Below are 27,458 nucleotides of genomic sequence, written 5' to 3'. Positions count from 1 at the left end.
ACATTCACATTGTGGGAGACTGTGAGTAATTGACCAACTTAATTATATTATAAGAAAGAAAAAGACAATAACACATGTTAACACATAATAAAGTATTTACACTATTATTAGGATGAACAATATATAGTCGTCCAAATATGTCTTTGCTTTTTTTCCAATAGGAAAAAAGATCAGTGGATTCTCAATTTGACAATTAAGAGTGGAAAACACTTACAATAATTCTGTAAAAAGAGATAAGTATATTCGACAAAGAAAAAAAAACAATAACTATCTGAAAAAAAAGGCTGGCAAAACAATTTAGCAAAAAAAAAAGAAAAAAAAAGCTGGCAAAAAAAGTGAAATTAAAGTGGCTAATTACACTAGAAAGCAGAAAAGGAAAGAAAAGATTAGGAAACAAATAAATGAAAAACACCTCTTTTATTTTTATATTTTCAGCAGTTATATGTTCTGCCACGTGTTATTTTCACTATGACCATTACAATGCTGACGTGGCACCCACTTGCTGGACCTGGACGTTCCACTTCTTCTCCTTAAATAGAGCTCTCACCATCTCTGCCCCTCCCGACGATCTTCTCCTTGCTTTCTCCGTTCCATCATACCTCTCTTTAACTCCGTTTATATTTTCCGTCTATATTTTACAAAGGAGGACTAATGTCAGGTTTTGACGGCGTTGAAAATCAAATGAACGGTCCAGATTCATCTCCTCGTCTCTCTCAAGATCCTCGTGAGCCGCCTTGCTCATTATCATCTCCTTGTTTCCCAATCACCCTCAAGGTTAACACACACACAAAACATCATTAAACTCAAATCTTTCAGATTTTATCACACACTAATTCATTGTTGACTCTGTTCTTGACTCTTTTTTTTTTTTGGTTTCATGAATTAGTTCGTCGATGTGTGTTACCGAGTCAAGATCCCTGGCATGAGTAACGATTCTTGTAGTTTCAAGAAACTAATAGTACCAAAACACCAACCCTCCGATGAGACAAGATCGACGGAGGAGAGGACGATACTTAGTGGAGTCACGGGGATGATATCACCCGGCGAGTTTATGGCCGTTCTTGGACCATCGGGGAGTGGCAAATCTACGTTGCTAAACGCTGTCGCGGGGAGACTCCATGGCTCAAACCTCACCGGAAAAATACTCATCAACGACGGTAAAATAACGAAACAAACACTAAAACGCACCGGATTTGTAGCACAAGACGATCTCCTCTACCCTCACTTAACCGTACGTGAAACCTTAGTTTTCGTCGCCTTGCTTCGTCTCCCTCAGATTCTAACCAGAGACGATAAGATCAGAGCCGCTGAGTCGGTTATATCGGAGCTTGGTCTAACGAAATGTGAGAACACTGTCGTTGGGAACACTTTTATCCGAGGGATCTCTGGTGGAGAGAGGAAACGAGTGAGTATAGCTCATGAATTGCTTATAAACCCGAGTCTCTTGGTTCTTGATGAGCCTACCTCGGGTCTTGATGCTACGGCGGCTCTAAGGCTTGTTCAAACCCTTGGTGGACTGGCTCATGGGAAAGGGAAGACGGTGGTTACCTCGATTCATCAGCCTTCGAGCCGTGTGTTTCAGATGTTTGATACTGTGCTTCTTTTGAGTGAGGGGAAGTGTTTGTTCGTCGGAAAAGGAAGAGACGCCATGGCTTACTTCGAGTCCGTCGGATTCTCGCCGGCGTTTCCTATGAACCCGGCTGATTTCTTACTCGATCTTGCTAACGGTACGTTCCCGTTTCAAATCCAAATTTTAAATTACATTTCTTTAAGTGTACTAATTAACACGATTGTTAACCTTAATTATTCTGTGATTAGACTATGGTTACCGTTTTATATTTAATTTGCGTGAAAGTATTCTTACATGATTTGACTGATGATAAGTTAAAAAAAAAACTCAAATAAAAAAGAAAAAGAAATCATAGTTATACGTGTATTTGAATACGTATAATATGGATCTTTGATACTGAAACCATGCATAATACTCATGTGGAAGGGGTAGATATTTGAGTAGAAAAATACTATGAAAATAACAGCTCGACCCCAAAAAAAGAGAGTAATAAATGCATATTTATGATCGGTATAGCCGACGTACGATGAGAGCCAACTAGTCTAAGCCTTTCCTTTGATGCATGTGTCCCTCGTTGACACTGGTCGTCGTGGTGGCTCTAGATTTTAATTAATTCTTCTGTCTCACATAGATTTATGTTTCAACACTATCACACATATTAAGAAAATTTTTTAAATTTTATTTGAAAATTAATTTATAATTACCTTTTGGTGAATAGAGAAACCATAAACTAATAGACAAATGACATGTATCAAAAAGTATAAAGTAGTATAATTGTTTTAGTTTTTTACTTGACAATATCAATCTATGAGAGACAAAAATAAATCCTAAAACATCAATTTATTAGGGATAGAGGGAGTTAAACTAGCTAGTGCTAATCTATTGTAGCTATTATTACATTAGTACGGTTCTCATCGTTTTTTCCAATAATTGTTTATTCTAAAGTTTATAAAAAAATATAAAGTTGATAATTGAGGGTGGCTTTTTTTTAGATGTTAATAATTATGGGCATTTGGGATACGTGTTATGTCTTTTTTTCTCTTTGTTCGAGTATGATTTGTTATGTACCACAGATTTTTGGGGCTTGAATTTTGGCATATTATATGTCATCTGAATAAATGTTATTCCCTACTTTTACATAACACCTTATCGCATTATACATTTACACTAATAAAACCATGCTTTTTGTTTTATTTTTTTTCACGGATGATAATAGAATAGAATAGAAATTGATCTTTACTTTGTTTTTTTTTCTTTAAACGGGTTTATAGGAAAACACTACGTGTCTAACTAGTTACAAGATGACGTATGATTTCTAGTCATGGCAGTCATGGCCATTGTGTTTTCTGTTTCCTCTTTATCCAACTTTTTACAAAAATTAGTTCTTCTTTTTTATGCACTATCCAAACTTTTTTCGTTTTATCTCTTATCTTTTTATATTGCTTTCCCAATAATTCTTATTCTCTTTTTCTTCTCAGCCCAACTTTTTTTTAAAAAATACATCGATCCTTTTACGTTCTTATTAATCAAAAAGCAGTCTTCTTCTCACACTCTTTCTCTACTTTTTTATTTTATTCATTTTTATGTGTGGGCATTTAAACTTAACACGTAAAATGAGGCGCGTGGTTATAGTTGTCTGCACTCTCGTATTTTGCAAACATCCTTGATTCGGGAAACTTTAACGTTACTGGCTAACCGCCTAAAGGGAATCCAATCACACTCTCGCATCTATAACGCCTGGTGTTCACTCTCTTCCTCCTCTCAGTCAATCCTCATCGAAGCAATAACTCTCTATGCTTTGGGAATTGGAACAAGTAACCCAGTTTCAATGTTTTTTTGTGCTTATTGTGATTACAAGAAAATCGTCATGGGTATTTGCATCATCCATAGTCAACTACTATTTTAAAAAAAAAAAATACTCCATAGGAAAAAGGAAATTTACGATCTTAAATCAAAAAGAGACATATCACTAGGTCACGTTAATTTATTCCAATCCGTCCTTTGCTTATTCCGAAACAAGGTAGTAAGTACCCAACAGTGGTACGAGAGTTTTGACGTTTTAGGAATAGATATGATTTAACAAATGTGGACCAAACTTATGTTCGTTAAGTCATTCAGGAATTGGTACACTGATGATAATATTCATTCGTTTATGGTCCAGATATATAGCTAGCTAGGGACATGCATCACACACACACACATATATTAGCATGATTTTTTTTTTTTTTTGGGATTATCAATATAGAGTTCATGACAAATTATGTTACCAAAGACAAAACAAATCTCATGACTTCTTCGTTGACTTTTCATTTTTGTGTCTGTTAGGTGTATTTATTAGGGTAAATCTTTACACGATGTGTGTATATATGTACGCACATGGTATGCATATTTTGGTGACGCCATAGGTAGAGTAAGAAGGCATTAATAAGATGGGGGAATAAAAATGGGCACATATAAATAGTTTGTTGCGCACGATGGCATATATACAGTAGGATTGAATTAAATTTAATAATATGGTGGGTATTAAGTTCTTTGTCTCCACGAACCATATGCTTCATATTCAATCTGTCTTTGTATTATTATCTTTGAGAAAGAAGTTTCATTTTGTAGAACCTACCATCTACATGCATGGCCATTCGATATATTTCATGAGTAAACTATATAATATATAGTTGTGCATGTATGTGATGTTCCATGTGTGGAAAGTTAATAATACATGATCTACTAACTACTATGCAAGAATCTTCTTTGACTATTCTTTCAATATTAGAAATGTCAAATATTTTTGCTATTTTTTCGTGAGGAAGCTGTTAGGTATTGCTTTCAACATCAAATTACAACAGTAAACTCCACTTGCTCTAACTTATTTGATCAATTTGAAAGAAAAGAACAACAGAATTAAATTTTCGTTTCCAAAATTATTGCTTTTGTCAAAAGCTGGCTTATGACATTTGATGATTACACTTGTCGAGTATTTGACTATGCATTGTTCATTTATTTATTGACTTTCCCTCTTACTTTTGTTCCCATGGTTTCAATTTTAAAACCCCATTGATGATCCTCGTAAGAAAGCTTAACACGTGTTAGGAAATAATAAGTATTCACATTATGCTTCATGCATATAGCTTATCTTAGGAAAAGTTAAAAATTCAAATAGATTATTTGATGCTCAAACTTTTCTATTTAAATTTCTTTTGGAATCGATGAAGAAGCTAAAATTAAGAATCGTAGTGGCGACCTTATGCTTTCTTGGGTGGACTCTCTCGCCTCTCCACCTTGATTGGTCAGCTTTACTGCAAATCAGATCTCCATTACTAGTATTAATCTAGTCAGTTTTATTAAGTTAAAGATATTTGCTTTTGTTAGATTAATAAAATAATGGGTCCAACATAGTGTCAAAACCTGTTTAAAAATATTTGTTTGGTCGGTCCAAAGAACCTGATTGGTTGATTCGGTTCAATGCCACTTTGAATTGTCTTTTTCTTTTCGTAATTACGATAATTAAATAATTATCTAATTAACTAGCCAATTAACTTTCGCCTATTTGGATGATAACTTGAGTGGTTCTTTTTCATTTATAGTTATAATCAGATTGGTAGATTAATTACTAAACCGCCGATATTTTGTAATATTAGTTTATTGTCCGAGTGGCGAGTCATGATAAAAATGCTAACGTCAAAAGTGTTTAGTAAAAGCATGAAACTTTCATTTTTTTAATAATCTAAATTGCTCCAAAATTATCTCAAAGCTGATTGATTATTTAATTATGCAGGAGTTTGTCAGAGTGACGGTGTAACGGAACGGGAAAGGCCAAACGTGAGACAAACGCTGGCCACGGCTTATGACACATTGCTAGCCCCACAAGTCAAAACTTGCATCGAAGCATCACATCCTCCTCTAGAGAACTCACGTTTTGTGAAAACGCGAGTAAACGCGGGTGGAATAGCGGCTGGTATCACAACTTGGTTTAGCCAACTCTGCATTCTCCTCCATAGACTTTTAAAAGAACGGCGTCACGAATCCTTCGATGTACTTCGTGTTTTCCAAGTCGTCGCGGCTTCTGTTCTTTGTGGCCTGATGTGGTGGCACTCTGATTATCGAGATTTACATGTAAGTTATGAAACCATTAGTAATCACAAATAACAAAAAAAAAAGAGACAATTATTATTTATTTAATTTTGGTGTTATTCCTAATAACAATGTTGTTATTGTTACAGGACCGACTAGGCCTACTCTTCTTCATATCCATCTTCTGGGGTGTACTTCCATCATTTAACGCGGTCTTCACTTTCCCGCAAGAACGTGCTATTTTCACTCGAGAACGCGCGTCTGGCATGTACACACTCTCTTCTTACTTCATGGCCCATGTCCTTGGATCGCTCTCCATGGAGCTCGTTCTTCCAGCAGCGTTCTTGACATTAACTTACTGGATGGTCGGTCTACGCCCCGGCGCTGTCCCGTTCCTTCTCACCCTCTCCGTGCTCTTACTCTACGTTTTAGCGTCACAAGGACTCGGACTTGCCCTTGGTGCAGCGATCATGGACGCTAAAAAAGCATCTACGATCGTGACCGTGACAATGCTAGCGTTTGTCTTAACTGGTGGTTACTACGTCAACAAAGTTCCAACTGGGATGGTTTGGATGAAATACGTTTCTACGACGTTTTATTGTTACCGTCTCTTAGTGGCGATCCAGTACGGAAGTGCGGAAGAGATACTACGGATGTTCGGATGCGACTCGAAGGGAAAGCAAGGAGCGTCTGCGGCGACAACGGCTGGATGCAAGTTCGTGGAGGAGGAAGTGGTCGGAGATATTGGTCTATGGACGAGCGTTGGCGTTTTGTTTTTTATGTTTGTTGGTTACAGAGTATTGGCTTATCTAGCTTTGAGGCGTATTAAAATTCATTAAACAAAAATAAGAGAGGGGAGATAAATTAAATAAATAATGAGTGGGTAATATTAATTTTTATTAGGCTTTAATTCTGAATATTATAAGCTGTTGCTAGTTGTAATTTTGCGATTTGGCAACGGGGTTAGGGGGTTTAATTTGTTCGAATGCTTCAGTTTTTAACATGTGAAAATGAAAATGACAAAGTATTTTTAGTTGATTTATAATAAAATGTATATTTCATCTATTATTACATTTTTTTTTTTCTTAATTACTTGTAAAATTGTGATGTTAGCCATATAGGAAAAAACCATTTATGGCCCGTGGGCTAATGTATTGGTCGCTTCGATGGTCTTCGGTGGTGAACCAACTATTGGGCTAATTAATCCATAATACAGACAAATCATTAACAATTTTTTTTTTCAATTAACTAACATTTATTTTTCCTAAGAATTTTTATATAATTATGTGAATACAAAATATATAATACTTATAGGAAATCATTGTATAAAGAAATCTAATTCGAGGTATCAATTTTAAAAGCAATAAATACATTTAAAAAAACTAAAAATTCCTTAAATGTGATTTTTATTTATATAAAAATTTAAAAAAACTTTAATTAAAAATCAATTATTCACAAAATACTGACAATTACCTAGAATATACGAGAGATGATTGGCTGATTTATGATTGCTTTAAATCTCGAATTGCCACTTGGCAGACAACGTGATTATAAAACTCTTTGGAAAACTTATTGGAAAAAGCTAAAACAAAATAGCGCATAGGATTATTATTATCTACATGCCGACATCAGTCACCCGTCAGATGATGGAACAATCATTTGAGACCGTACGATTTGAGTCGGTTTAAACTGTGACACATAAATTGGAAATGGCCCATTAACGAACGCGTATTTCACCTCTGTGACTTCTGCTGTCTTATAAAAATAGAAAATTCCCAATTCCCAAGAATGCAAAGAGTCAGACTCAACCTCATCGTCGTCCTCGTCTTCTTCTCATCGCTCCTCGCTTCGATCGTCATGGCTGAGACTACTGGAGATGCAACGGTATCGTCTGAAGCGAAGGTTCACATCGTTTACACCGAGAAACCCACCGATGAGGAGCCTAAAACCTATCATCTCCGTACCGTTTCCTCTGCTCTCGGCAGGTTTGTTTTTTGAGACATCTCATCTCAATTTTTACCGGAAATAGATGATTTTTGTATTGAAAGATATGATTTTTTTGGGTTTGGTCGCTTTGTTTTTTGGGTTTTGTATCTCTGAAAAGGGGGGATTTTTTCCAGTTTAGTTATCTTGAATTATTATTGTTTGGAATGCTTCATCTTCGATACTATTTGTGGATGTGTGTAAGAGATGGTGATGGATTGTGTTTTTGTTCTTATGTTGGTGATGATTACAGTGAGGAAGCTGCAAATGATGCTCTGATCTACAGTTACAGGGAAGCTGCTTCTGGCTTTTCAGCTAAGCTCACTCCTGAGCAAGTCGCTGAGATCTCCAGTACGTTTCTTTTCTTCTTATTAGATTTCTCGTTTTTGATCCTGCGCTTACTTATAACTTTCTTTGCATTGTGAATGCAAAAGAATCTACTAGCGTCATCGTTTGATTTGAAATCCTATATTGGTTGGATTAAGGACTGTGATACTATGTTTGAATGACTTGTTTAGATCCAGTTGTGATGACGGTTTATGTGAAATCCTTTCCTGCTTTAATTGTGATATTTCAAAGTTTCCATCAGGCTAAGATTGGCGGGTGAGATTTAAAACCTGTAGAAATAGAGTTGTATAGTTATGAATGCACGATCTCTGAGTATGCTACAGGCTTAGGAAAAGCAATATGTTGTAAACTTGATTAGTGCTTTTTTTTTTTTTTTTTTGCTTGTTCTGTTTTTTCTCACATGCTTTTGGGGATTTTGGTGTTTGCAGAGCAACCAGGTGTGATTCAAGTTGTGCCAAGCCAGACTTATCAGCTGCACAAACCTGTTGGTGGTGCTTCCATGTTGTCCTAACTTGATTTTGTGTGTATTCAACTTCTGAACTAGATCAGAAACTAGTCTGTTGTTGTAATGTTGTGCGACTTCAACAAGTATCTAACTAAAATAATGTCATGACGTTGCTCTATCCGAGTTGTTAAGAATTGAGTTTCTTCAATAAATTGTGTTTCTGAGAAATGTTTCTTCTAGCTCCATTGTCATCATATTCATTAATTCTAAAAAGAGAAACAAGAATAATTCTCCGGCAACCAAAATATTTGATGATCTCTCGTCTTGTCAAATCAGATACAAAGAAAAAAAGTATTACTTCTGTAATTTTTCTCTTTAACTACTCAAATAGAAACAAAATATGACCACAAAAAAAATCACTATCCAAACGAATCGTTACGATAAGTGCCCAAGTAAACAAATCGTTACGATATTTGTTCTGTTGTGTCCTCCAAACAAGTTAACTGTATTCTTTGTCCTCCCGTAAGGCATTGAAGGTTAAGCCTGTGTACATTAAAGAAGGTCTCTCCATGGCTATTCATATATCTTCTTCCTTTTCAATATCGTCGGAAGTATAGAGATGAACCCGATGAGGAAAAGCACTGACAATGTCTTGAAATCATACAGATCTTTCACTGATTTGAGATCTCCTATAGCAAGGCCAGCCTGCAAACACAAAAAGAACCAATGTTGTTAAGCTCTACTCACACACGATAAGTAGATGCCAACTAGAGATGATGAAGGAGGGAGGAAAAGAGCTAACCCTGACGGTAATATAAGCTGCAGGGATGAGACCAATCAATGTGGCCAAAAAGAAGACATGGAAAGGTACATCGACAATGGGAGAAGCAAGATTGATGAAAAGATTAGGCAGAGTTGGTGTTATCCTCAGAAACAACATATAGTTGAGAAGCTTATCTCTACGCTTACTAATCTGAAAAAAAGAAAATATAAAAAAACCCACCACAACAACTTAATCAAGTACCACCAAACATGAGAAGAAACAAAGATACATGAGAAGAGCTTTGTTTAGATATATACCTCAGCTTGAAAGAATCTTAATTTGTCAGGCCAAAGCCAAGTAATCAATGGACGACCGATCAATTTGGACAAAAAGAAACAAGAAGTAGCACCAGCAGTAGCATTGAAAACAACCAAGAAAACACCTTTGAAAACACCAAAGAGAGCTCCAGCTAAGAGTGACATGAAGATAGTGCCTGGAATCATAAAGGTCTGCATAAAAATGTATGTAGCACAATACCCTAAAACGAACTGCGTCGGGTACTCATTCGCATAGTTTGCCAAATTATCTCTGAAAACAAACCACAAGATTTTGTGTCAATTCCAATTAAGAAAAAGATTGGATCTTTGAAGAATAGGAGGAAAAAGATTTATACTTGAGCAAACGGAGATCAGAGATGCTTCTGGGGAGTTTGAGTTTGCCAAATTCAGCAGCGGGCATGGTGAGGTAGATACAACAGAGACCAGAGGAGAAGACGAGGAAGACGCCGAGGGAAACAGCGAGTTCCCAACGGCTAAGAGGGAAACGATCGAGTTTAGATCGTTTACCAGATGGCGAATCGTCGTCGTCTGATATCGTCGTCGCAGCACCAAGCTCTTCGTCTCTTGTTAGAATCCGTGTTGGAGCCATATTCACGAATTTGAGAAATTGGATCTGATTCTTCTTAATTCATCTGTTGTTTGGGATTGGATTGGATTGGATTGGATCTGAGAGAGATTCACTAGTGTTGCTAAAAGAAATTGAATTCACGTTATAGTTTTCTTCAGATTATAAACGTTATGAAGAAGAAGAAGAAGAAGAAAATGGCAAAAACGTGTTGGCCTGTTGGAGGAGTCGGAGAGATTTTGACGGTGGCTTCTAAGACCTTCTGCTCGAACTAGAGGGTTCTGACTTTTCTAATTCTCTGAAACCATGAGAGGGTTTNTTTTTTTTTTTTTTTTTTTTTGGGATAAGATTATAGTTTCATTAATTTTTGTTCGTCATTTTTCTTTCTCTTCATCTACACATGTAAATAACATTTGTTATTGTATACTAATTATATACATGGTGGGCATATAAATGATTTTTAAGTTCAAATCGTTCATTGTGGTATAATGTTTTATACATTTGTTGGCATTGTGTTATGCATGTATTGAGGTTTTGAACCTTAGTTAGGACTAGCTTCTAAAAACACTTCAATTCTGACTCTACAGTCTCCATCCTGTACTCTTTTGTTTTTGATATTCCAAAAAAGTGTAGGATCCTCTAGTAAGATAGAACACAAGGCCACCATAGATATATGCTTTGCATTGTAGTATAATCATTAACATAAAGTTTTTTTAAAAAAAATTAAAAAGAAAAATTAATGGTGATAGAATGGATGAGTTACATAATTTTGGACCACAAAATAAAAATGATTTGGAAAAACAAGAGGGATAATTAGATAAAAAGAAAAATATTCCACCTTTGTGAAAATTACCAAGAAATTTCTACGTAATAAACACAAACTTCTTTTACAAACAGACAGTTATAAATGTTATTTTTCAGATGGAAACAATTAAATCATAGAATACAAATCAATATAGGAGATTTTTTATATATATAATTAATTACGAGTCAGGGAAGCATCCAAGAGAATGATGAATATTAGCTTCGACGTCATTATAGTTTTGATGCATGGAAGGGAAGCTTGGTCCCGGAATATACGACTGCGTTTCGAACGAAGACATAAGGACATTAGGGTTTTGTGAATGTGTGACTTGTGTCTCTAGCAGGCTATCTAGTGTTCTCCAGTCGACACAGTTAAAGCTCTTCTCTTCTTCTTGCTCGAAACCCTCGTTCTGATCTTTATTCGTCCCTAGACTAGGCGACAAGCTTGGGCTATCCAGTTGCGGGAGCTCGATGTTTCCATATTGATGCATCGAAGATGATGCATTATTAGGATTGTAGTGGTTGCTGCTCATGAGCATTTGATTAAGGTTATGGCTTGATGAAGATGCACCGATATGATGACTCGTGTTCATTGTCGCTGAAGATGCGTAGTTGTTACTACTCTCGACGTGGTAGAGCTGGTTCTGCCATGGCTCGTACCCTAATGGCCTTTGGTTTGGAATTGGCTTCCTAAATGCTCGACACACCACCCATCCTTCCTCCTATAGTTCACAAAACATATCAAATTAGTATCAAGATGACTGGTTTACTGATTTCGTCCGGTTAGGTTTGGTTGTATATAACATTATTGGATCAATTTGGATCGATTGTCAAACATGCATATGTAACATGTTCATTTTCGTCGATCTCAATATGATATCAGAGTTAGATTTATATGAAATAAGTATTAATTATATTGTGTGTGTACCTGAACTGGGGCAAGCTCAGAATTTTGGAGGCGGTATTCATGCATGATCCAATCAGATTTTCTTCCATTAGGAGCTCGACCCTTGTAGTAAACTAGTGTCTTCCGCATTCCTATGACACTGTTCTTTGAAAGCACCGCCTTGTCTCTACCGGTGGCTTTCCAGAACCCAGCAGCGGTGGCTCTATTAGTCCTAGTCCCGGTCGGGTACTTCCTATCCTTGTGGCTAAAGAAGTACCACTCGTTTTGCTCTTCATAACCTAGTTTGCATCTCGCTGCAATGTAACACCTAATATTAATCTCATAATTTTCTTGCATCACGAAAATATTAGGAAATTAAATTAAAAAATGAAAAAAAAACTTTGCTCACAAAAAAAAAGGGGTGAAAAAACAGATATTGAATACTTATGTGGTGAATTGTTATTTGGAATAGTATGATACGATTTGATTATGCTCTCCCATTTTCAAAAATAAAAATAAAAATTTAACTTTGCTTAATTTCAAAAGAGGTATTATGATTTATGATTGTACTACATTTCTTTGCGGGTTATATTCTTTTCACACTCCGTTTATAAATCTTACAAGTCAAAAAAAGTAGGCTCTCTCGTTCACTTCGCATGCCAAATTCATCGCATGTAATTTTTGTATATCATATCATATAAGTAGACAATTAACTGACATTCCATGCAAAATATATATTAATGATAATCATTATACATAATACCCACGTTGATTACCTTGGATATCCCATGGCTCCATTTTGTAGAGATCAATCTCTACAATGACATCTAAAGCACTCTTCATTGAATTGATCTTCCTATCAAGGTAATAACCCACAAGTTCTTCCTCTGTCGGATGAAATCGGAATCCCGGTGGCATAGACGATTGCATTATATTATCCATCCGAGATGATCCTGTTAATGTATGTAATTCGGGAAATTGTTAGAAGAGTAAGAAACGAAATGGAGAAAAATGGAAGAGAAGAAACTGATATGAAGAAAATATGTTGTATATAAACATAAGCGTGCCTTTTTGGAACCTATTGCGAAAACCTTAGACAAACAAGGCACAACCTTAAAGTTTTGTTTTTGGGACCAAAAACCAAAGCCTATTACAAGCTTCGTGATATTTAATTATAAGAACGGGATCGGATGACTCTTGGGTCCAATGAAATTCCAAAAGCTGGATGTTGGGTAATGATAGTGATGTTACACACGGACACACACGATAATATATTATATACCTATAAATATTCAAACACACACATATAAGAATTCACATGTAGTTAGATATTATATCGAAAAGCTTGGATCTTTAAACTTAAGGCTATCGCTATTATATGTCGCTGATGATGGTTATGATGTATTTCCACGGGACCACCCAACAATGGAGGAGCTCTTACTATTTTAGAAGAGAAAATGAATAACAAAAGCTTCATAGTGGGCTGAACCAAAAAAAAAGTTTGATAGTGATAGTGAAAAGTTTTTGGATTAAAAAAAAAATGTTCAGAAAACATTAGGTTTAAAGGTTTGTTTTTCGCATTCAACATATGGGATAATGGGAACGATGCTTATATTTGAAAAGATTATAAGTTTGTATAATATATATGTACTATATATAATATATACCATAATTATAAGATCAAAAATATATAACACTGTATAATTTATAAGTAATATATGTAAGATATAATTGTATGTGAAGGATACATAGCCGAAAAGCTTGACGGGTGGAAGTCACTGAGGTTGATGTTCCTTTGAGTGTATTACACACTCTTGTCTTGAGTAATATTCCTATACTATCTTATATAATATAAATTTATAATGGTGCCGCCACAATTAATTTGGAAGAAACAATAATATCTTAGAAACACATAGATTCCGAAATCCCCACCATGATTTCAGTACCCTGGTTTACTCTAATATTTGTGGGTCAATATCCACAGGACCACATACACACATATATACACTATTCAAGATATTAAACTTCATACAGCATACCCATACACAAACGATGATCACATTCACATATCTATATGAGAAAAAAAAAATGCTTAACAGAAACGCCGATGCATCATCATGGTTCATGCATGTAGTGTGTAATGAAAAAAAAACCTAAAAGGAGAAATGGGGTGAAACTTACGGGCTAATACAGATTGGACGAGGTTTGTCGGAAATAATACGTTACTTGCAAGAGATATTTCTCAAGGACGATGTAAAAAAGAGAAGCAAAAGGAAGGAGAAGAAGATTGAAATCTCCGGTGTGGATTAAATTATTGTTAATTTATATAGCAAAGACAAGGAGAGCTTGGCTTTTGATTAGATCACATGCATATGGACCAGCTAGAAATCTTAGACGACTGTATATATATGTGAGTATGCTTATTTATATTTATATATATGGCAAGTGTGTGACATGTGGGTGCAAAATGATGATATATGGAGAAGAAGGAGAAGAAGAAGGAGATGAAATGAAGGGTTTGATTGCGCGTGGGATAGACACATCTACGGCTTGTTTTTGGTCGGCGTCTCTCTCTCTCTTAACGCAATTTTTTGTTTAAAGTTTTTCCAATCTTCTCCACTTTACCGGCAGTTACCGCACAACTCCAAGTCTCCAACCTTTTTTTATTTGTCTATTTTGCTTATTAGTTATTAACATCACACAAGATAAAATCCTTTATCTATTAGTATTACTACTATATATCAAAACTATATATAATATAATATATGCTAAGCAGTTCATATGTGGCATTAGGTCAAATGGTAAAATGTTCCCAATATATCAAAAACCCACTTCAGTTTGATTGGATCATATTCACTAAGACGATTCCATCTATGTATATAATATAAATCGATCTATTGCGTATTTATAAAAAAGTTCTTTATTAATCTTTTGCATAATTACCTTATGAACTTGATGAGAGTTAAATTCATAATTTATTAATTTCGTGGTTAACATTATGCAAAGCCGTCTCAAATTATTTTAAAGCCATGTGCAAAATTGTTAAATTAAAATTATATTTAATATTCTATTTTCAAAAAAACATTAGGGCTGCTATTGATGATATACATATTTAAAAGCATTCCTTTTGTTTGTCTAAAAAACAACTTGCGGTCTTATTTGAATGCACTAAATCATTGCACATGCTAAATACCTATATATATAAATATTTATAGTTGAATTCCTATATATATTTTCAGTAATATATGCTCAATTATCTATAGGTAACTGGAAATTCACAATTCAAGAATTAAAGCAGGACTGGAATTGTAAACCCACCCAACCCAAGGATGAACAATAGAAATATTTTCTATTATTGTTAAGACATATGTTTGCTGGATCTGGACTACTAGGAAATGTGTCTTATTTTTTTTTAATATGTCTAATATTATCCCTTAGACAAGACACTTAAGTAAAATATATGAAGATAAATGGATTTACAATTAAGTATATCTCTCAACGTCGAAAAGATTTACACGCATGTACATTAATGGATTACTACGTAAATCTCACTCAATATATCACCCCCATCAAATTATATAATGCGAGTTTATAGATCCACTCGAAACCACAATCTCAAATATGTTTTTTCTTTTCTTTTTCTTTTAGAATAATAAAATAAACTTTCAGATTTATAGTAGACCTAAAGGAACGAACTTTGGCCATTAAAAGAAGACGAATCGTGTATATATGAACATTATACTATAAGAAGAAAAAGGAAAGAGAAGAGTAAAACAGAGGAATATGATTCATATAGTATATGTTCTTAAGTCTTTCTCCAGCAATCCAGCTCCCATTGTCTGGTTTGGTGGCGCCGTCCTTAATACTTGTCATTACGAGTGTAAGACACGTAAGAATTCAGACCTGTTTCTATCACATAACTAATCATTTATTCCTCATCTGATATATCCTCTTGTTCGGGTCCACCCAAAGCCGTTGGCTCTGGCTGTCGTTTTTTTCTTATTTACCTCACCTTTCGGCTTAAGGTGACGTCATCTCAGTAACTCATTGACCCTAGTCCAAAGAAAAATCCAACAAAATAAACATATGATGACAAGGTAAACACAAAATTCGAGGAGAATATGGATATATAAAATACTAAGAAAATGCTAATATAAATGGGGTACCAAAAATAGAAAAGGCAAAGAGCTAGCACTCGATTTTGGAGTCAGTTTCACATGCATGCCTAATTTGTCTACTGCGCAAGGGAGAGAGAGCCTTTTGTTCAAATCCCAAGACCAATCTACCCACAAACCCTTTCACACCATTCACTTTTTTTCGATATATAAATGTCCCTCGATCCCTAATTTTCCTTTTCTCTAATCATAATGTCTCTAGCTAAGTCTCATTATGAATATATATCTATATATATATACACACACATATATATAACTATATATACCTAATCTTTGCATTCAAACCATATTTAAGGACTTGTTTGTGAATGTCCTATACGATTGCCCCATGTAGAACGAATTCGCCTTTTGGTTTTCTTTCTATTTTGGTTTAATTNGCTCCCATTGTCTGGTTTGGTGGCGCCGTCCTTAATACTTGTCATTACGAGTGTAAGACACGTAAGAATTCAGACCTGTTTCTATCACATAACTAATCATTTATTCCTCATCTGATATATCCTCTTGTTCGGGTCCACCCAAAGCCGTTGGCTCTGGCTGTCGTTTTTTTCTTATTTACCTCACCTTTCGGCTTAAGGTGACGTCATCTCAGTAACTCATTGACCCTAGTCCAAAGAAAAATCCAACAAAATAAACATATGATGACAAGGTAAACACAAAATTCGAGGAGAATATGGATATATAAAATACTAAGAAAATGCTAATATAAATGGGGTACCAAAAATAGAAAAGGCAAAGAGCTAGCACTCGATTTTGGAGTCAGTTTCACATGCATGCCTAATTTGTCTACTGCGCAAGGGAGAGAGAGCCTTTTGTTCAAATCCCAAGACCAATCTACCCACAAACCCTTTCACACCATTCACTTTTTTTCGATATATAAATGTCCCTCGATCCCTAATTTTCCTTTTCTCTAATCATAATGTCTCTAGCTAAGTCTCATTATGAATATATATCTATATATATATACACACACATATATATAACTATATATACCTAATCTTTGCATTCAAACCATATTTAAGGACTTGTTTGTGAATGTCCTATACGATTGCCCCATGTAGAACGAATTCGCCTTTTGGTTTTCTTTCTATTTTGGTTTAATTTATTACTCATTTTGGATATATATATATATATATATATATATATATATATATCACAAAGCAACAAATCATATATACGCATGCCCTTTTTTCTCCAAAAAAGAATGATTTATAATATGTTACGTATATATTGGTTTTACAATATGTTAGATCATTTCATGAAATAGCACATGTGTTTTTCATATATTTACAAATTATCAAAAGCTTTTTGAATTGTACTTGTATCAGTTTAATCCTCTATAAACATGGTGTATTGATCAACTATATACATGGATGGATGGTCACAATCATGCGGGTGTAATTGCCACTCTTCACTAATTATAGTTAGCGTTAACGTTAATTAGTGGGTTTAATAACTTATAACTACTATTATTTAGTCAAATAGTTAATTACCGATGTACTAACAATTTACCTTTTGACCTTTTTTCCACTATCAGAGGTCAACGTACGTGCTACTGAACCTAACTTGAAATTCTCTCATCTGCCGAAGTCTTTTATCCACTAACAAAAACAAAACAAAAAAAACTGTAGAAGATAGTGATGCCATTGTAAACTAGTCGCTGATTCCATCCTAACTATTGGCTGGCCGGTTCAATCCCTCCGATATTTTATTTATTTATTTTAACTGAAATATTTACGAGATCTAATAATTAGATTAACAAATGAAATGCTTAAAGCACGAGAACAAAAGTAACTGACACATTAGACGCACGGTTTTTTTTTTTGGAGGCTGTCACTTTACCGTCCACGAATTAAAAGGTTGTNAGAATGATTTATAATATGTTACGTATATATTGGTTTTACAATATGTTAGATCATTTCATGAAATAGCACATGTGTTTTTCATATATTTACAAATTATCAAAAGCTTTTTGAATTGTACTTGTATCAGTTTAATCCTCTATAAACATGGTGTATTGATCAACTATATACATGGATGGATGGTCACAATCATGCGGGTGTAATTGCCACTCTTCACTAATTATAGTTAGCGTTAACGTTAATTAGTGGGTTTAATAACTTATAACTACTATTATTTAGTCAAATAGTTAATTACCGATGTACTAACAATTTACCTTTTGACCTTTTTTCCACTATCAGAGGTCAACGTACGTGCTACTGAACCTAACTTGAAATTCTCTCATCTGCCGAAGTCTTTTATCCACTAACAAAAACAAAACAAAAAAAACTGTAGAAGATAGTGATGCCATTGTAAACTAGTCGCTGATTCCATCCTAACTATTGGCTGGCCGGTTCAATCCCTCCGATATTTTATTTATTTATTTTAACTGAAATATTTACGAGATCTAATAATTAGATTAACAAATGAAATGCTTAAAGCACGAGAACAAAAGTAACTGACACATTAGACGCACGGTTTTTTTTTTTGGAGGCTGTCACTTTACCGTCCACGAATTAAAAGGTTGTCAATATTACTCACGCCAATATCTTGAGGATACATTTGGTCCAAAGACTACAAAGTCTAGATGCCTTTCTATCTGTTGTAGAATTTGAGGGAACATATTATGATCCCTAGAGATATTAATTCCATATGTTCAAAACAATATTGCAAAAATATCTCAATTCGGTTGAGTTATAGAAAAAAAAAACACCTGGCTCGTACGTAAAGAATTATGATCCACAAGAAAAAAATTGAACTATTTAATAGTCTACCAACAAATATATAAGTCTGTCATGCATGTTCATTCGATTTTTGTATGAATGATTTGTTTGTATACCACTCTAATTGGTTAATTTACAAATTCATAGGGAAATGTTCGTTTAAATGGGTCCATACACATTAAAAATGTAAATCATGAACTTAATCTGATAAAATCATTACAATCTGATGTGATCTACCGACCTTTCACTTTTTTTTTTCTTCATATTGTAGTCCATTTTTATTGGACTGCTCATCAAACCGCCAACATATAATTATATATACCGTACTATAATATTATGGCCGCACACACCTCCTTCCATTGGTCACTTCGAAATTTTGTCACATACTAAAATATAGTAGTATTATACTAGAGGACCAGACTGACTTTAATTTAACTATACAATGAATTGGTCGTTGAGGAAAAATGGTTCTCACAGACTAATATATAATCTGATGCTTTTACAGTCTTGTTGATTTCTTACTATGTAAACGTAACGATGCATAAAACTAATTACAAATGTTGGGGAGTTTGTATTTTCCCCAACTGCAGCAACTAGCAGTGTTTAAGACATCGATTGAAAGGTTAAATATTTGTTTTTTCTCGGTGATAAAGATAAATGAATTAAATGAGAAAAGAAAGTTTCCCGAAAAAGAAAGTAATAGATTTGCTTTGGCTGAAAGAGTTAGCTTAGGATCTTGTCTTAGATTCTATCCTAACTGAACTTTGACAACGACCTGTATCTAGAAACAACCGTCAATGTGTTTCTTTTATTTACAAATTTACCCATTTTATAATATAAGAAACATGACTTTTGATTTTATTTTCGAGACTGATATAGCATCAGATGTATGACAAAACAAGTTTTCCCCAAGCTCAGCAATTGTTTGTTTTGGGCTTACTCCGGTTCTGACTTTGTTTTGGTGACTGTTACTAGTTCAATTTTTTTTTTCCAACTTTGCTTTCATGTTTTGCAGTTTTGTGTGTGATTGAATATTACCTTCTCTTTTTTTTACATATTACATGAGTGTATAGTGTATCCATTGAGTATTAAAATTCAGAATTACAAATAATGGGTAATTAAGTTCGCGCAACCGGAGCTCTGAGCTTTATATTCTGTTGTACCTTGTAAAAAAATAAAAATAGTCACCACTTGTAACCATTTTTGTGCTTATGTATTGTATATACACTGTACATATAATTCGCTCATGCTTTTCTCCAATAGTCTCACATAAGTATATTTGAACCCTGAAAGATATCATATCCACCAATGAATTATTACCAGCTGATATTGGTGACTCAATAATTATTAGAAAACAGTCAGTCATAATTAGTGATACTCATAACCTAGGTATAATATTAATCATCGTTTTTTTTTTAATCTGGTAGGCATTGATTTCAAATTTGTCTTTATTTGATAATGTTCCGATATGTTTTTTTTTGTTGGGTGGGAATGTTCGGATTTGTTTTCTGTTTATGAAAGTATCGCAATTATAAAACTAATGTTTATTTCTTTTAGAACACGTCGAGTCATTGGTACCAAATTCGAGCTTCCGTTACAAATGGAAGATTTATCCTTAAATATTAAAGTACTAACGAAGGTCATCTGTTAAGGTTGATAGAGAAATTAAAGAATTGCGTTCATAATGATTAACGAAAGTTTTAATAAAAATACTTAGCCGCAATTAATGATGAACGGACGGTGGATTAAGATCGACCACTCTCCAAGTGACCCCTACGACCTCCTCTACTTGTCTCCCTATTCCACATCCTATTTGGTAACCATTAAGTCAAGATCTCCCATTAGCCTTCCATTTATTATCATTCGTTATCTTAAGACCACTATGTAGATATTTAGTACGTCAAAAGATGTTAAAATGTACAAAACAATTTTTAGCTTTGGTGTTTAGAGGGATCAGAAGTGAAGAGAAAGCATATCAATATCTTGTTTGGGGCGGTTTAGTGGACTGCTCATAAAAATCTTGGGATTTCATTTTAATTTGGCGACATTGCGTCTCTATCACAATATGTATCAAATAATAGTTCCATACTATTATAATAATAATTATTAACTTACTTTAATTATTTAAATTATTCTACTTTTAGAAATTTTAAACCTTTTCACATTATTATTTTATCGTTTGTTCTTGTATCATGCTGATGAGTAAAATCAACGACAACATAAAACCGAGTAAGACCTTACAAATCCAGTACTCCTTTTTTTCTTTTTCTTATATATCCTTCTATCATTTCTTTGTGTACCGTACAAATATATAGTTTTTGAATGTACATAAATTTGAGAGGAGCTTATAATCAAATGAACAACGTTATAATACAGTATATGGTTATTTATTACTTACCAGACAAAGTCTTAACCATCTGTTCAACTATAGATTATACACTTACAGATTGTTAACTCTATTTAATGATTAAAAAACGAAATTAGGGGTTTTTACTATGTTGTAAGATGTACTCGTGTACGATTAGATTATGTTCTTTTTTATAAAGCTTCGGACACGAGAAAATTAACGTCAATCAAATATACAATATAATGCCTAGAGTGATATATATGTACCTCAATTTTTGATTTAAAATCATATAATTTGGGACCGCAAAACAAATATTTTGAATCATTCAATTGATTGATAAGTGGAATTTAACAGTTATCCAGAAACCAGAAAATGGATTAAACAAAAGGATGAGAACCAAAAAAAAATGTAATGATGAGAGAAGCAAAAACTTCTAGAGGTTTGAATGGTAACAGAGAGGCCTGATGATGGCATGTCGACCCACACCCCCCAAGTTGTCTCTTTGATCCTATTGCTTCCCTCATACTTATTCATCTTTTTTTTTTTCATACATTAATTTAATTCATAGTTTTCTTTTTGTCTTTCTTTTAGGTTCCTTTACAGCTTAATTATTTAAAAATTATAACTTTTCAAAAAATTAATTAGCTTTTACTCATAATAAGATAATACTTTGATGGCTCTTCTTGGACAAGGGACAAAATTTGATTTAATTTACTAAATATAGTACTTTATAACTAGTTTAACACTTTAATGTAATATTTATGGAATGGACGTAAGAAGACATCATTTTTCTAACTATCTCATTTTTTTTTGGCTTAACAAAAACTTGGTGCTTAATTAACCTGCACTATGCATAAGAAAAAGCTTCAAAAATTATATAAAAATAATTTATCATAGATTCAAGATGTTTTCTTATGTCACTTTAACTAAAAATAGTGAAAGAAAAGAAATCACTTTTACTAATTTGTTTAGACATGTTTAAAACTGAATCATGTCTAAAGTAGGATTTAATACATTTAAGGACTGAAAAAAACATTTTGGGGATTTAGAGACCGATATTTGATTTTTAAAAACGATCTATATCCCCCTAGAAAGTTTCATATAGCACCACATCTCCATGGAATTCAATCCTTGATCTCAGACCACACAAACCAAAAGTTCTAGTCCAGTTTATCTCTAATTTGAAAGTTAAAAACCTCCTAACACACAAACAGTTAGATTTTTTTGGTTTATAGCTTAAACCGATACTAAACCACTTAAAACCAACACTAAACCAAATTAAAAACCTGACCATTTAAAATCAATAAACCTAATTAAAAATCTGAACCATCTCCTCCTTCATCTCCCGATGCCAACATATACAGATACGAAACCAACATATAACAATCACGAAACCAACATCTCCTTCTTAAAAATATGAACATAATTTAAAACCCAGAGGGCGAATCAAGAAGGATTGGATTATTTAAGTACCAGAGATGAACAAATCTGAACTCAGAAATTTCAGCTTTATTAACCCAGAAATATAAAGATGAATAAAAAAAAACTGTTCTTAAGAAATTACTAACCTACAAAGCTCAATAAAACAAGATTTTTTAAAAAAGAGATTCAACGAGAGAGGGATAGAAAACTTACCAGTTGAATGAATCTGAGATATTTGCATCTATAAATATATATAACCGAATACGGAGAGAGAGAGAGAGAGAGATAGAACAAAGTAAAGTAAAAGAGATGTTCGTTGTGTTTTGGACGAAGATGATTCTTATTATTTTCTCTCCGTCGAGCACAAATTTGACTACTATATTAGTTGAAGTTGGATCTGGAATCAGAAATACACAAAACACAAAGTCTGCTCTTTTTCAAAGTTTTGATCTTTATTGTATTATGTTTCGTAGTAGCGTTGAACTTTCAATTCTTCTGTACAACATCTCGTGGTTTCGTGATCAGGAGATGAAGAAGAAGATGGTTCAGATTTTTAATTTGGTTTAGTGTCGATTTTAAGTGGTCAGGTTTTTAATTTGATTTAGTGTTGGTTTTAAATGGTTTAGTATCGGTTTAAGTCATAAACCAATAAATCCAACGTTTGTGTGTTCTGAGGTTTCGAACTTTCAAATTAGGGATAAACTGGACTAGAACTTTTGGTTTGTGTGGTCTGAGATCGAAGTTTGAATTCTATGTAGTTGTGGTGCTATATGAAACTTTCTAGGAGGATACATATAGTTTTTCTAATTCGTACAATCAAAGTATGAACTATCAACCTGCGTTTTTGATTTGACTCCGACCCGACCAAACTGTTTGGGCTTTATCAATAAATTTTTACAAATGGCCTAAGGCCCTTTATTAAACCAATTAGAAGAAAACCCCTTATTAACTGAAACAATGAGGAAACAATACAAGAACAACTCAGTTTTTTTGTTTGTTTTAAGAACTCCAATCAAATGGTGTGGGGGAGTGAGAGTCAAAAGAATTGCTTGAGACAATCCATGAGAACATCAGTGTGTTCAGGCTTGCCAGCAGAAACTCGAACATAACCTTTAAGCTCTTGACTGTTGTAATGACGAACCATCACACCCATTTTGGCCAAATCCTCTTTCAGCTTCTTGGCGTCCATACCAGATGTAACCTCGCAGAGAATGAAATTCGAATGGCTCGGGTAAGGATTCAAGAAAGGGACATCCTTTAACAGCCCGAAAAGTCTCTCTCTTTCACGCACCAATGCATCTCTCACATCTTCCAAGTACTTCCCGTTTGAGAGTGCTGCTAATGCAGCTACTTCCCCGGCAACAGATACATTGTATGGTTGCTTTGCTCTCCACAGGTACTCGATTATGCTCAATGGAAACGCTCCATATCCAACTCGAAGCCCGGCTAAACCTGAAATATCATCATAAGGAACTCTTTACATGCAGACTATATATTTATATATATTGTTTAGATTTTATCATTCACTTGTGATATAAACCAAATTTTACCAGCTCGTTTGCTAAACGTGCGGAGAACAATTAGGTTTTCATACTCCTTCACCCATTTCATCCTTGATTCAAGTTCTGAGAATTCAATGTAAGCTTCATCAAGAACAACAAGTATTGGCATCTTTAAAATCTTCCGCAGATCGTCCTCGCTGATGACACTGTACAAAACAAAACATCGGATTAATCAAAGTATTTCCTTCATATTTAGAATAGACATTAGAGTGCTGTATTACCTCCCATCTGGATTGTTAGGAGAAGTTAGGAATATACATTTGGGCTTTTCTAGTTCTACAACTTCAGCGATGCGGTCTACATTCAAGCTGAAATCAGGGTTCCTTGGAACTGTGAAGCAAACAAAGATCAACATGTCTAAGACTTTTGCGTATACAAAGAAAGAGATAAGGAAAATCCAAGAGAGTGAAACATGTAAAATCATGAATCTTTCACCTTTAATAACACCTGCTCCATTCACAGCAGCATCAAACACATACATTGAGAAAGTTGGAGGGCAGTCTATAATCTTCTCCCCAGGATCCAACACACATCTGCAAAACATAGTTTAAAAAGGGGTTTTCGTGGGGAAGAAACTCAATCTACTGGAAAAAAATCAAATCATCAAGCCAAACCTCATGATCAAATCAATTAGTTCGTCAGCACCACAGCCTACAAGTATGTATTCAGACTCAAGACCAGAGTCTTGAGCGAGTGCATCACGAAGTCTNAAGTACTTCCCGTTTGAGAGTGCTGCTAATGCAGCTACTTCCCCTGCAACAGATACATTGTATGGTTGCTTTGCTCTCCACAGGTACTCGATTATGCTCAATGGAAACGCTCCATATCCAACTCGAAGCCCGGCTAAACCTGAAATATCATCATAAGGAACTCTTTACATGCAGACTATATATTTATATATATTGTTTAGATTTTATCATTCACTTGTGATATAAACCAAATTTTACCAGCTCGTTTGCTAAACGTGCGGAGAACAATTAGGTTTTCATACTCCTTCACCCATTTCATCCTTGATTCAAGTTCTGAGAATTCAATGTAAGCTTCATCAAGAACAACAAGTATTGGCATCTTTAAAATCTTCCGCAGATCGTCCTCGCTGATGACACTGTACAAAACAAAACATCGGATTAATCAAAGTATTTCCTTCATATTTAGAATAGACATTAGAGTGCTGTATTACCTCCCATCTGGATTGTTAGGAGAAGTTAGGAATATACATTTGGGCTTTTCTAGTTCTACAACTTCAGCGATGCGGTCTACATTCAAGCTGAAATCAGGGTTCCTTGGAACTGTGAAGCAAACAAAGATCAACATGTCTAAGACTTTTGCGTATACAAAGAAAGAGATAAGGAAAATCAAAGAGAGTGAAACATGTAAAATCATGAATCTTTCACCTTTAATAACACCTGCTCCATTCACAGCAGCATCAAACACATACATTGAGAAAGTTGGAGGGCAGTCTATAATCTTCTCCCCAGGATCCAACACACATCTGCAAAACATAGTTTAAAAAGGGGTTTTCGTGGGGAAGAAACTCAATCTACTGGAAAAAAATCAAATCATCAAGCCAAACCTCATGATCAAATCAATTAGTTCGTCAGCACCACAGCCTACAAGTATGTATTCAGACTCAAGACCAGAGTCTTGAGCGAGTGCATCACGAAGTCTACGACTTTGTGGATCAGGATATACATAAGGGAACTTCATATTGCCAAGTGCTTCAAAAACCTACACAGAGCTTCTGAAACCTGAAGTCAGAGAGAGGACAAACTAACTAAAAAGGATTAACCTTTTTTTCCAATCATAAACAGATATCAATGAGTGAAAAGAAAGATATAAACTTGCCTCTGGAGGAGGACCATATGGGTTCTCATTTGCATCTAGCTTAACAATATCCTCAGGCTTTCTTCCTAATTGAGCAGACAATACCTAATTTACAAACACACAGAAGATAAATCCAATCATCTAAACAAGTCAACCCTCAGGGCAATCCAGTCCAATCCAATACAGTCGAATCATTACCTCAAAGGGCAAAATTGGTTGATAAGCAGACAATTGCTTCAAATGAGGACGGATAAAAGAGTCTCCTCCCATGGTAATGTTCTTGGGTTCGTCTACAGCTGCACTTGACGACTGAACACAATAAACCCTACTGATGCTCTTCCTCAAAGCTCGTGACTTTCGAAGATTTGACTCTGAAGAATGAATAGACAACGATGGAGCTCCCTGAACATTGATCACACCCATCCGCTTTTTTCTTGTCTGCGCATAAATATCAAAGGTGGAATCAGTTCAATCTAGTCAAATCCAATTACTAGGGATTAATAATCGATGTCAAGAGTCACAAGACATGTAAAGTACCTGAAAGTGTAGCAAATGGCTTCAATGAGAAAACCCTAAGTACACGAGAAGGAGGGGGCGTAACGAAAGACTCAGAGAATACTTGTGAGAGAGTGAGATTAGTCCAAACTCCAAAGCTACAATTTTTCGATGACCCACTTGCGATTTCAGGACAAAGTTGGGATTTTTATATTCTGAGACTAATTGGGATTTTCTTTGTTTTCCCTGTGTGGCTGAAGAAAATTCCCGTACCGATTTAGGGGTTTATCCATAATTGAAACCGTAGCCCGGTTCTGAAGATTTCGGGTCGATTGGGATTGGGAGAGTTAGGTAAAGTAAGAGAGTCGTGGCAATAGTCTTCTTCACCTTGTAGAAAAAGTTAACAAGTCTTCCAAGTAACTGTTAAATAAAAGTCTACACTTTTTGAAGGCCACCTACCTAATTTTTCTTCCAATCTTTCCAATGATTCCGGAGATACCTATATTAGTTTTTTGATATAGTTCGGTTTAATTGGTTTAATCGGTCATCAAGCTTTTGATTCATATTGCATTGGATAGAATCATTGTTGTAGTTAATTTTATAATTTAAAACATGTGTTCTTTGAAAATCTTTTAACTAGTTGTATAAGAATTATAGGCAGGGCTGGTTCATGGGATGAACCAAGTGAGTAAGTTTACAAGACTTTTCGACAATTTTGAAAACCCTTTTTGATTCATAATAAGTATTACTCCACTCCATTACATAAAAGACTCATTTTAGTATGATAAAAGAAGATCCCCAAAAGTTTTTAGTATGATAAAAGTCATTTTAGAGGGTACAAATCTTTCCTATCACACGTTTTAAAAAGTGATATCAAATAATCACACAAGTGGAATGTTTCAAAAACAGAACTTTAAAAGTTTTTGGGCGGTAATATGATACAATAACTTTTACCTTCGTTTCTTTGAATATATACAAGATTCCTAGCGTTACTATTTGCACACTAATCTTTTGACTCTCTTTCATTTTTCACCTTATAAAAACATACATATTCAGATTAAACCCCACGCATCAGGCAAATAATTAACCCCAAAAGACTCCAGAGTCCAGAATGTGTTATTAAAAATTTAGGAACCTAAATAT

General features: G+C 34.5%; 5 protein-coding genes across 6 annotated transcripts; 2 read left to right on the top strand and 3 right to left on the bottom strand.

Annotated features, from left to right (window-relative positions):
• LOC104701859 (ABC transporter G family member 25-like) lies at window positions 542-6,671 on the top strand. Its single transcript, XM_010417614.1, has 4 exons — window positions 542-774; window positions 887-1,727; window positions 5,343-5,680; window positions 5,788-6,671. The coding sequence occupies exons 1-4, from the start codon at window positions 652-654 to the stop codon at window positions 6,475-6,477; spliced, it is 1,992 nt and encodes a 663-aa protein (XP_010415916.1). The 5' UTR covers window positions 542-651; the 3' UTR covers window positions 6,478-6,671.
• On the top strand, window positions 7,373-8,653 carry LOC104701858 (subtilisin-like protease SBT3.4). Its single transcript, XM_010417613.2, has 3 exons — window positions 7,373-7,623; window positions 7,875-7,972; window positions 8,398-8,653. The coding sequence occupies exons 1-3, from the start codon at window positions 7,427-7,429 to the stop codon at window positions 8,478-8,480; spliced, it is 378 nt and encodes a 125-aa protein (XP_010415915.1). The 5' UTR covers window positions 7,373-7,426; the 3' UTR covers window positions 8,481-8,653.
• Window positions 8,843-10,296, bottom strand: LOC104701857 (uncharacterized membrane protein At4g09580). The gene is made up of 4 exons (XM_010417612.2): window positions 9,851-10,296; window positions 9,495-9,765; window positions 9,217-9,387; window positions 8,843-9,119 (listed from the first exon to the last, which is right to left on the bottom strand). The coding sequence occupies exons 1-4, from the start codon at window positions 10,102-10,104 to the stop codon at window positions 8,988-8,990; spliced, it is 828 nt and encodes a 275-aa protein (XP_010415914.1). The 5' UTR covers window positions 10,105-10,296; the 3' UTR covers window positions 8,843-8,987.
• LOC104701855 (NAC domain-containing protein 30) lies at window positions 10,930-14,241 on the bottom strand. Of its 2 annotated transcripts, none has more exons than XM_010417611.2 (4): window positions 13,952-14,241; window positions 12,547-12,723; window positions 11,813-12,084; window positions 10,930-11,606 (listed from the first exon to the last, which is right to left on the bottom strand). In XM_010417611.2, exons 2-4 carry the CDS (start codon window positions 12,710-12,712, stop codon window positions 11,064-11,066), a joined length of 981 nt encoding a protein of 326 aa, XP_010415913.1. In that variant the 5' UTR covers window positions 12,713-12,723; window positions 13,952-14,241; the 3' UTR covers window positions 10,930-11,063. The 2 variants fall into 2 exon arrangements, with proteins under 2 accessions (XP_010415913.1, XP_019082793.1); XM_019227248.1 differs by lacking the exon at window positions 13,952-14,241 and adding an exon at window positions 12,883-12,975.
• Window positions 23,324-26,571, bottom strand: LOC104701854 (histidinol-phosphate aminotransferase 1, chloroplastic). The gene is made up of 9 exons (XM_019227755.1): window positions 26,358-26,571; window positions 26,019-26,258; window positions 25,842-25,925; window positions 25,634-25,724; window positions 24,611-24,674; window positions 24,432-24,529; window positions 24,218-24,326; window positions 23,985-24,142; window positions 23,324-23,886 (listed from the first exon to the last, which is right to left on the bottom strand). Exons 2-9 carry the CDS (start codon window positions 26,241-26,243, stop codon window positions 23,471-23,473), a joined length of 1,245 nt encoding a protein of 414 aa, XP_019083300.1. The 5' UTR covers window positions 26,244-26,258; window positions 26,358-26,571; the 3' UTR covers window positions 23,324-23,470.

The sequence above is a fragment of the Camelina sativa genome, chromosome 7 (genome assembly GCF_000633955.1).
Source record: "Camelina sativa cultivar DH55 chromosome 7, Cs, whole genome shotgun sequence".
Classification (NCBI taxonomy): Eukaryota; Viridiplantae; Streptophyta; class Magnoliopsida; order Brassicales; family Brassicaceae; genus Camelina; species Camelina sativa.
This window is presented reverse-complemented; position numbering and strand designations above follow the sequence as displayed.

Excerpts from the sequence above, each read along its gene's own strand:
- LOC104701854 (XM_019227755.1), bottom strand. The coding sequence starts at position 26,243 with ATGGGTGTGATCAATGTTCAGGGAGCTCCATCGTTGTCTATTCATTCT. Across the intron at positions 24,327-24,431 it reads TGGAGCAGGTGTTATTAAAG|TTCCAAGGAACCCTGATTTC; the intron begins GTGAAAGATTCA and ends TTTGCTTCACAG. Across the intron at positions 23,887-23,984 it reads CACGTTTAGCAAACGAGCTG|GTTTAGCCGGGCTTCGAGTT; the intron begins GTAAAATTTGGT and ends ATGATATTTCAG.
- LOC104701859 (XM_010417614.1), top strand. The coding sequence starts at position 652 with ATGTCAGGTTTTGACGGCGTTGAAAATCAAATGAACGGTCCAGATTCA. Across the intron at positions 775-886 it reads GTTTCCCAATCACCCTCAAG|TTCGTCGATGTGTGTTACCG; the intron begins GTTAACACACAC and ends TTCATGAATTAG. Across the intron at positions 5,681-5,787 it reads CTGATTATCGAGATTTACAT|GACCGACTAGGCCTACTCTT; the intron begins GTAAGTTATGAA and ends TTATTGTTACAG.
- LOC104701855 (XM_010417611.2), bottom strand. The coding sequence starts at position 12,712 with ATGGATAATATAATGCAATCGTCTATGCCACCGGGATTCCGATTTCAT. Across the intron at positions 12,085-12,546 it reads GGAGCCATGGGATATCCAAG|CGAGATGCAAACTAGGTTAT; the intron begins GTAATCAACGTG and ends GTTACATTGCAG. Across the intron at positions 11,607-11,812 it reads CTGAGCTTGCCCCAGTTCAG|GAGGAAGGATGGGTGGTGTG; the intron begins GTACACACACAA and ends TGTGAACTATAG.
- LOC104701858 (XM_010417613.2), top strand. The coding sequence starts at position 7,427 with ATGCAAAGAGTCAGACTCAACCTCATCGTCGTCCTCGTCTTCTTCTCA. Across the intron at positions 7,624-7,874 it reads GTTTCCTCTGCTCTCGGCAG|TGAGGAAGCTGCAAATGATG; the intron begins GTTTGTTTTTTG and ends TGATGATTACAG. Across the intron at positions 7,973-8,397 it reads GCAAGTCGCTGAGATCTCCA|AGCAACCAGGTGTGATTCAA; the intron begins GTACGTTTCTTT and ends TGGTGTTTGCAG.
- LOC104701857 (XM_010417612.2), bottom strand. The coding sequence starts at position 10,104 with ATGGCTCCAACACGGATTCTAACAAGAGACGAAGAGCTTGGTGCTGCG. Across the intron at positions 9,766-9,850 it reads TCTGATCTCCGTTTGCTCAA|AGATAATTTGGCAAACTATG; the intron begins GTATAAATCTTT and ends GTTTGTTTTCAG. Across the intron at positions 9,388-9,494 it reads TAAGATTCTTTCAAGCTGAG|ATTAGTAAGCGTAGAGATAA; the intron begins GTATATATCTAA and ends TCTTTTTTTCAG.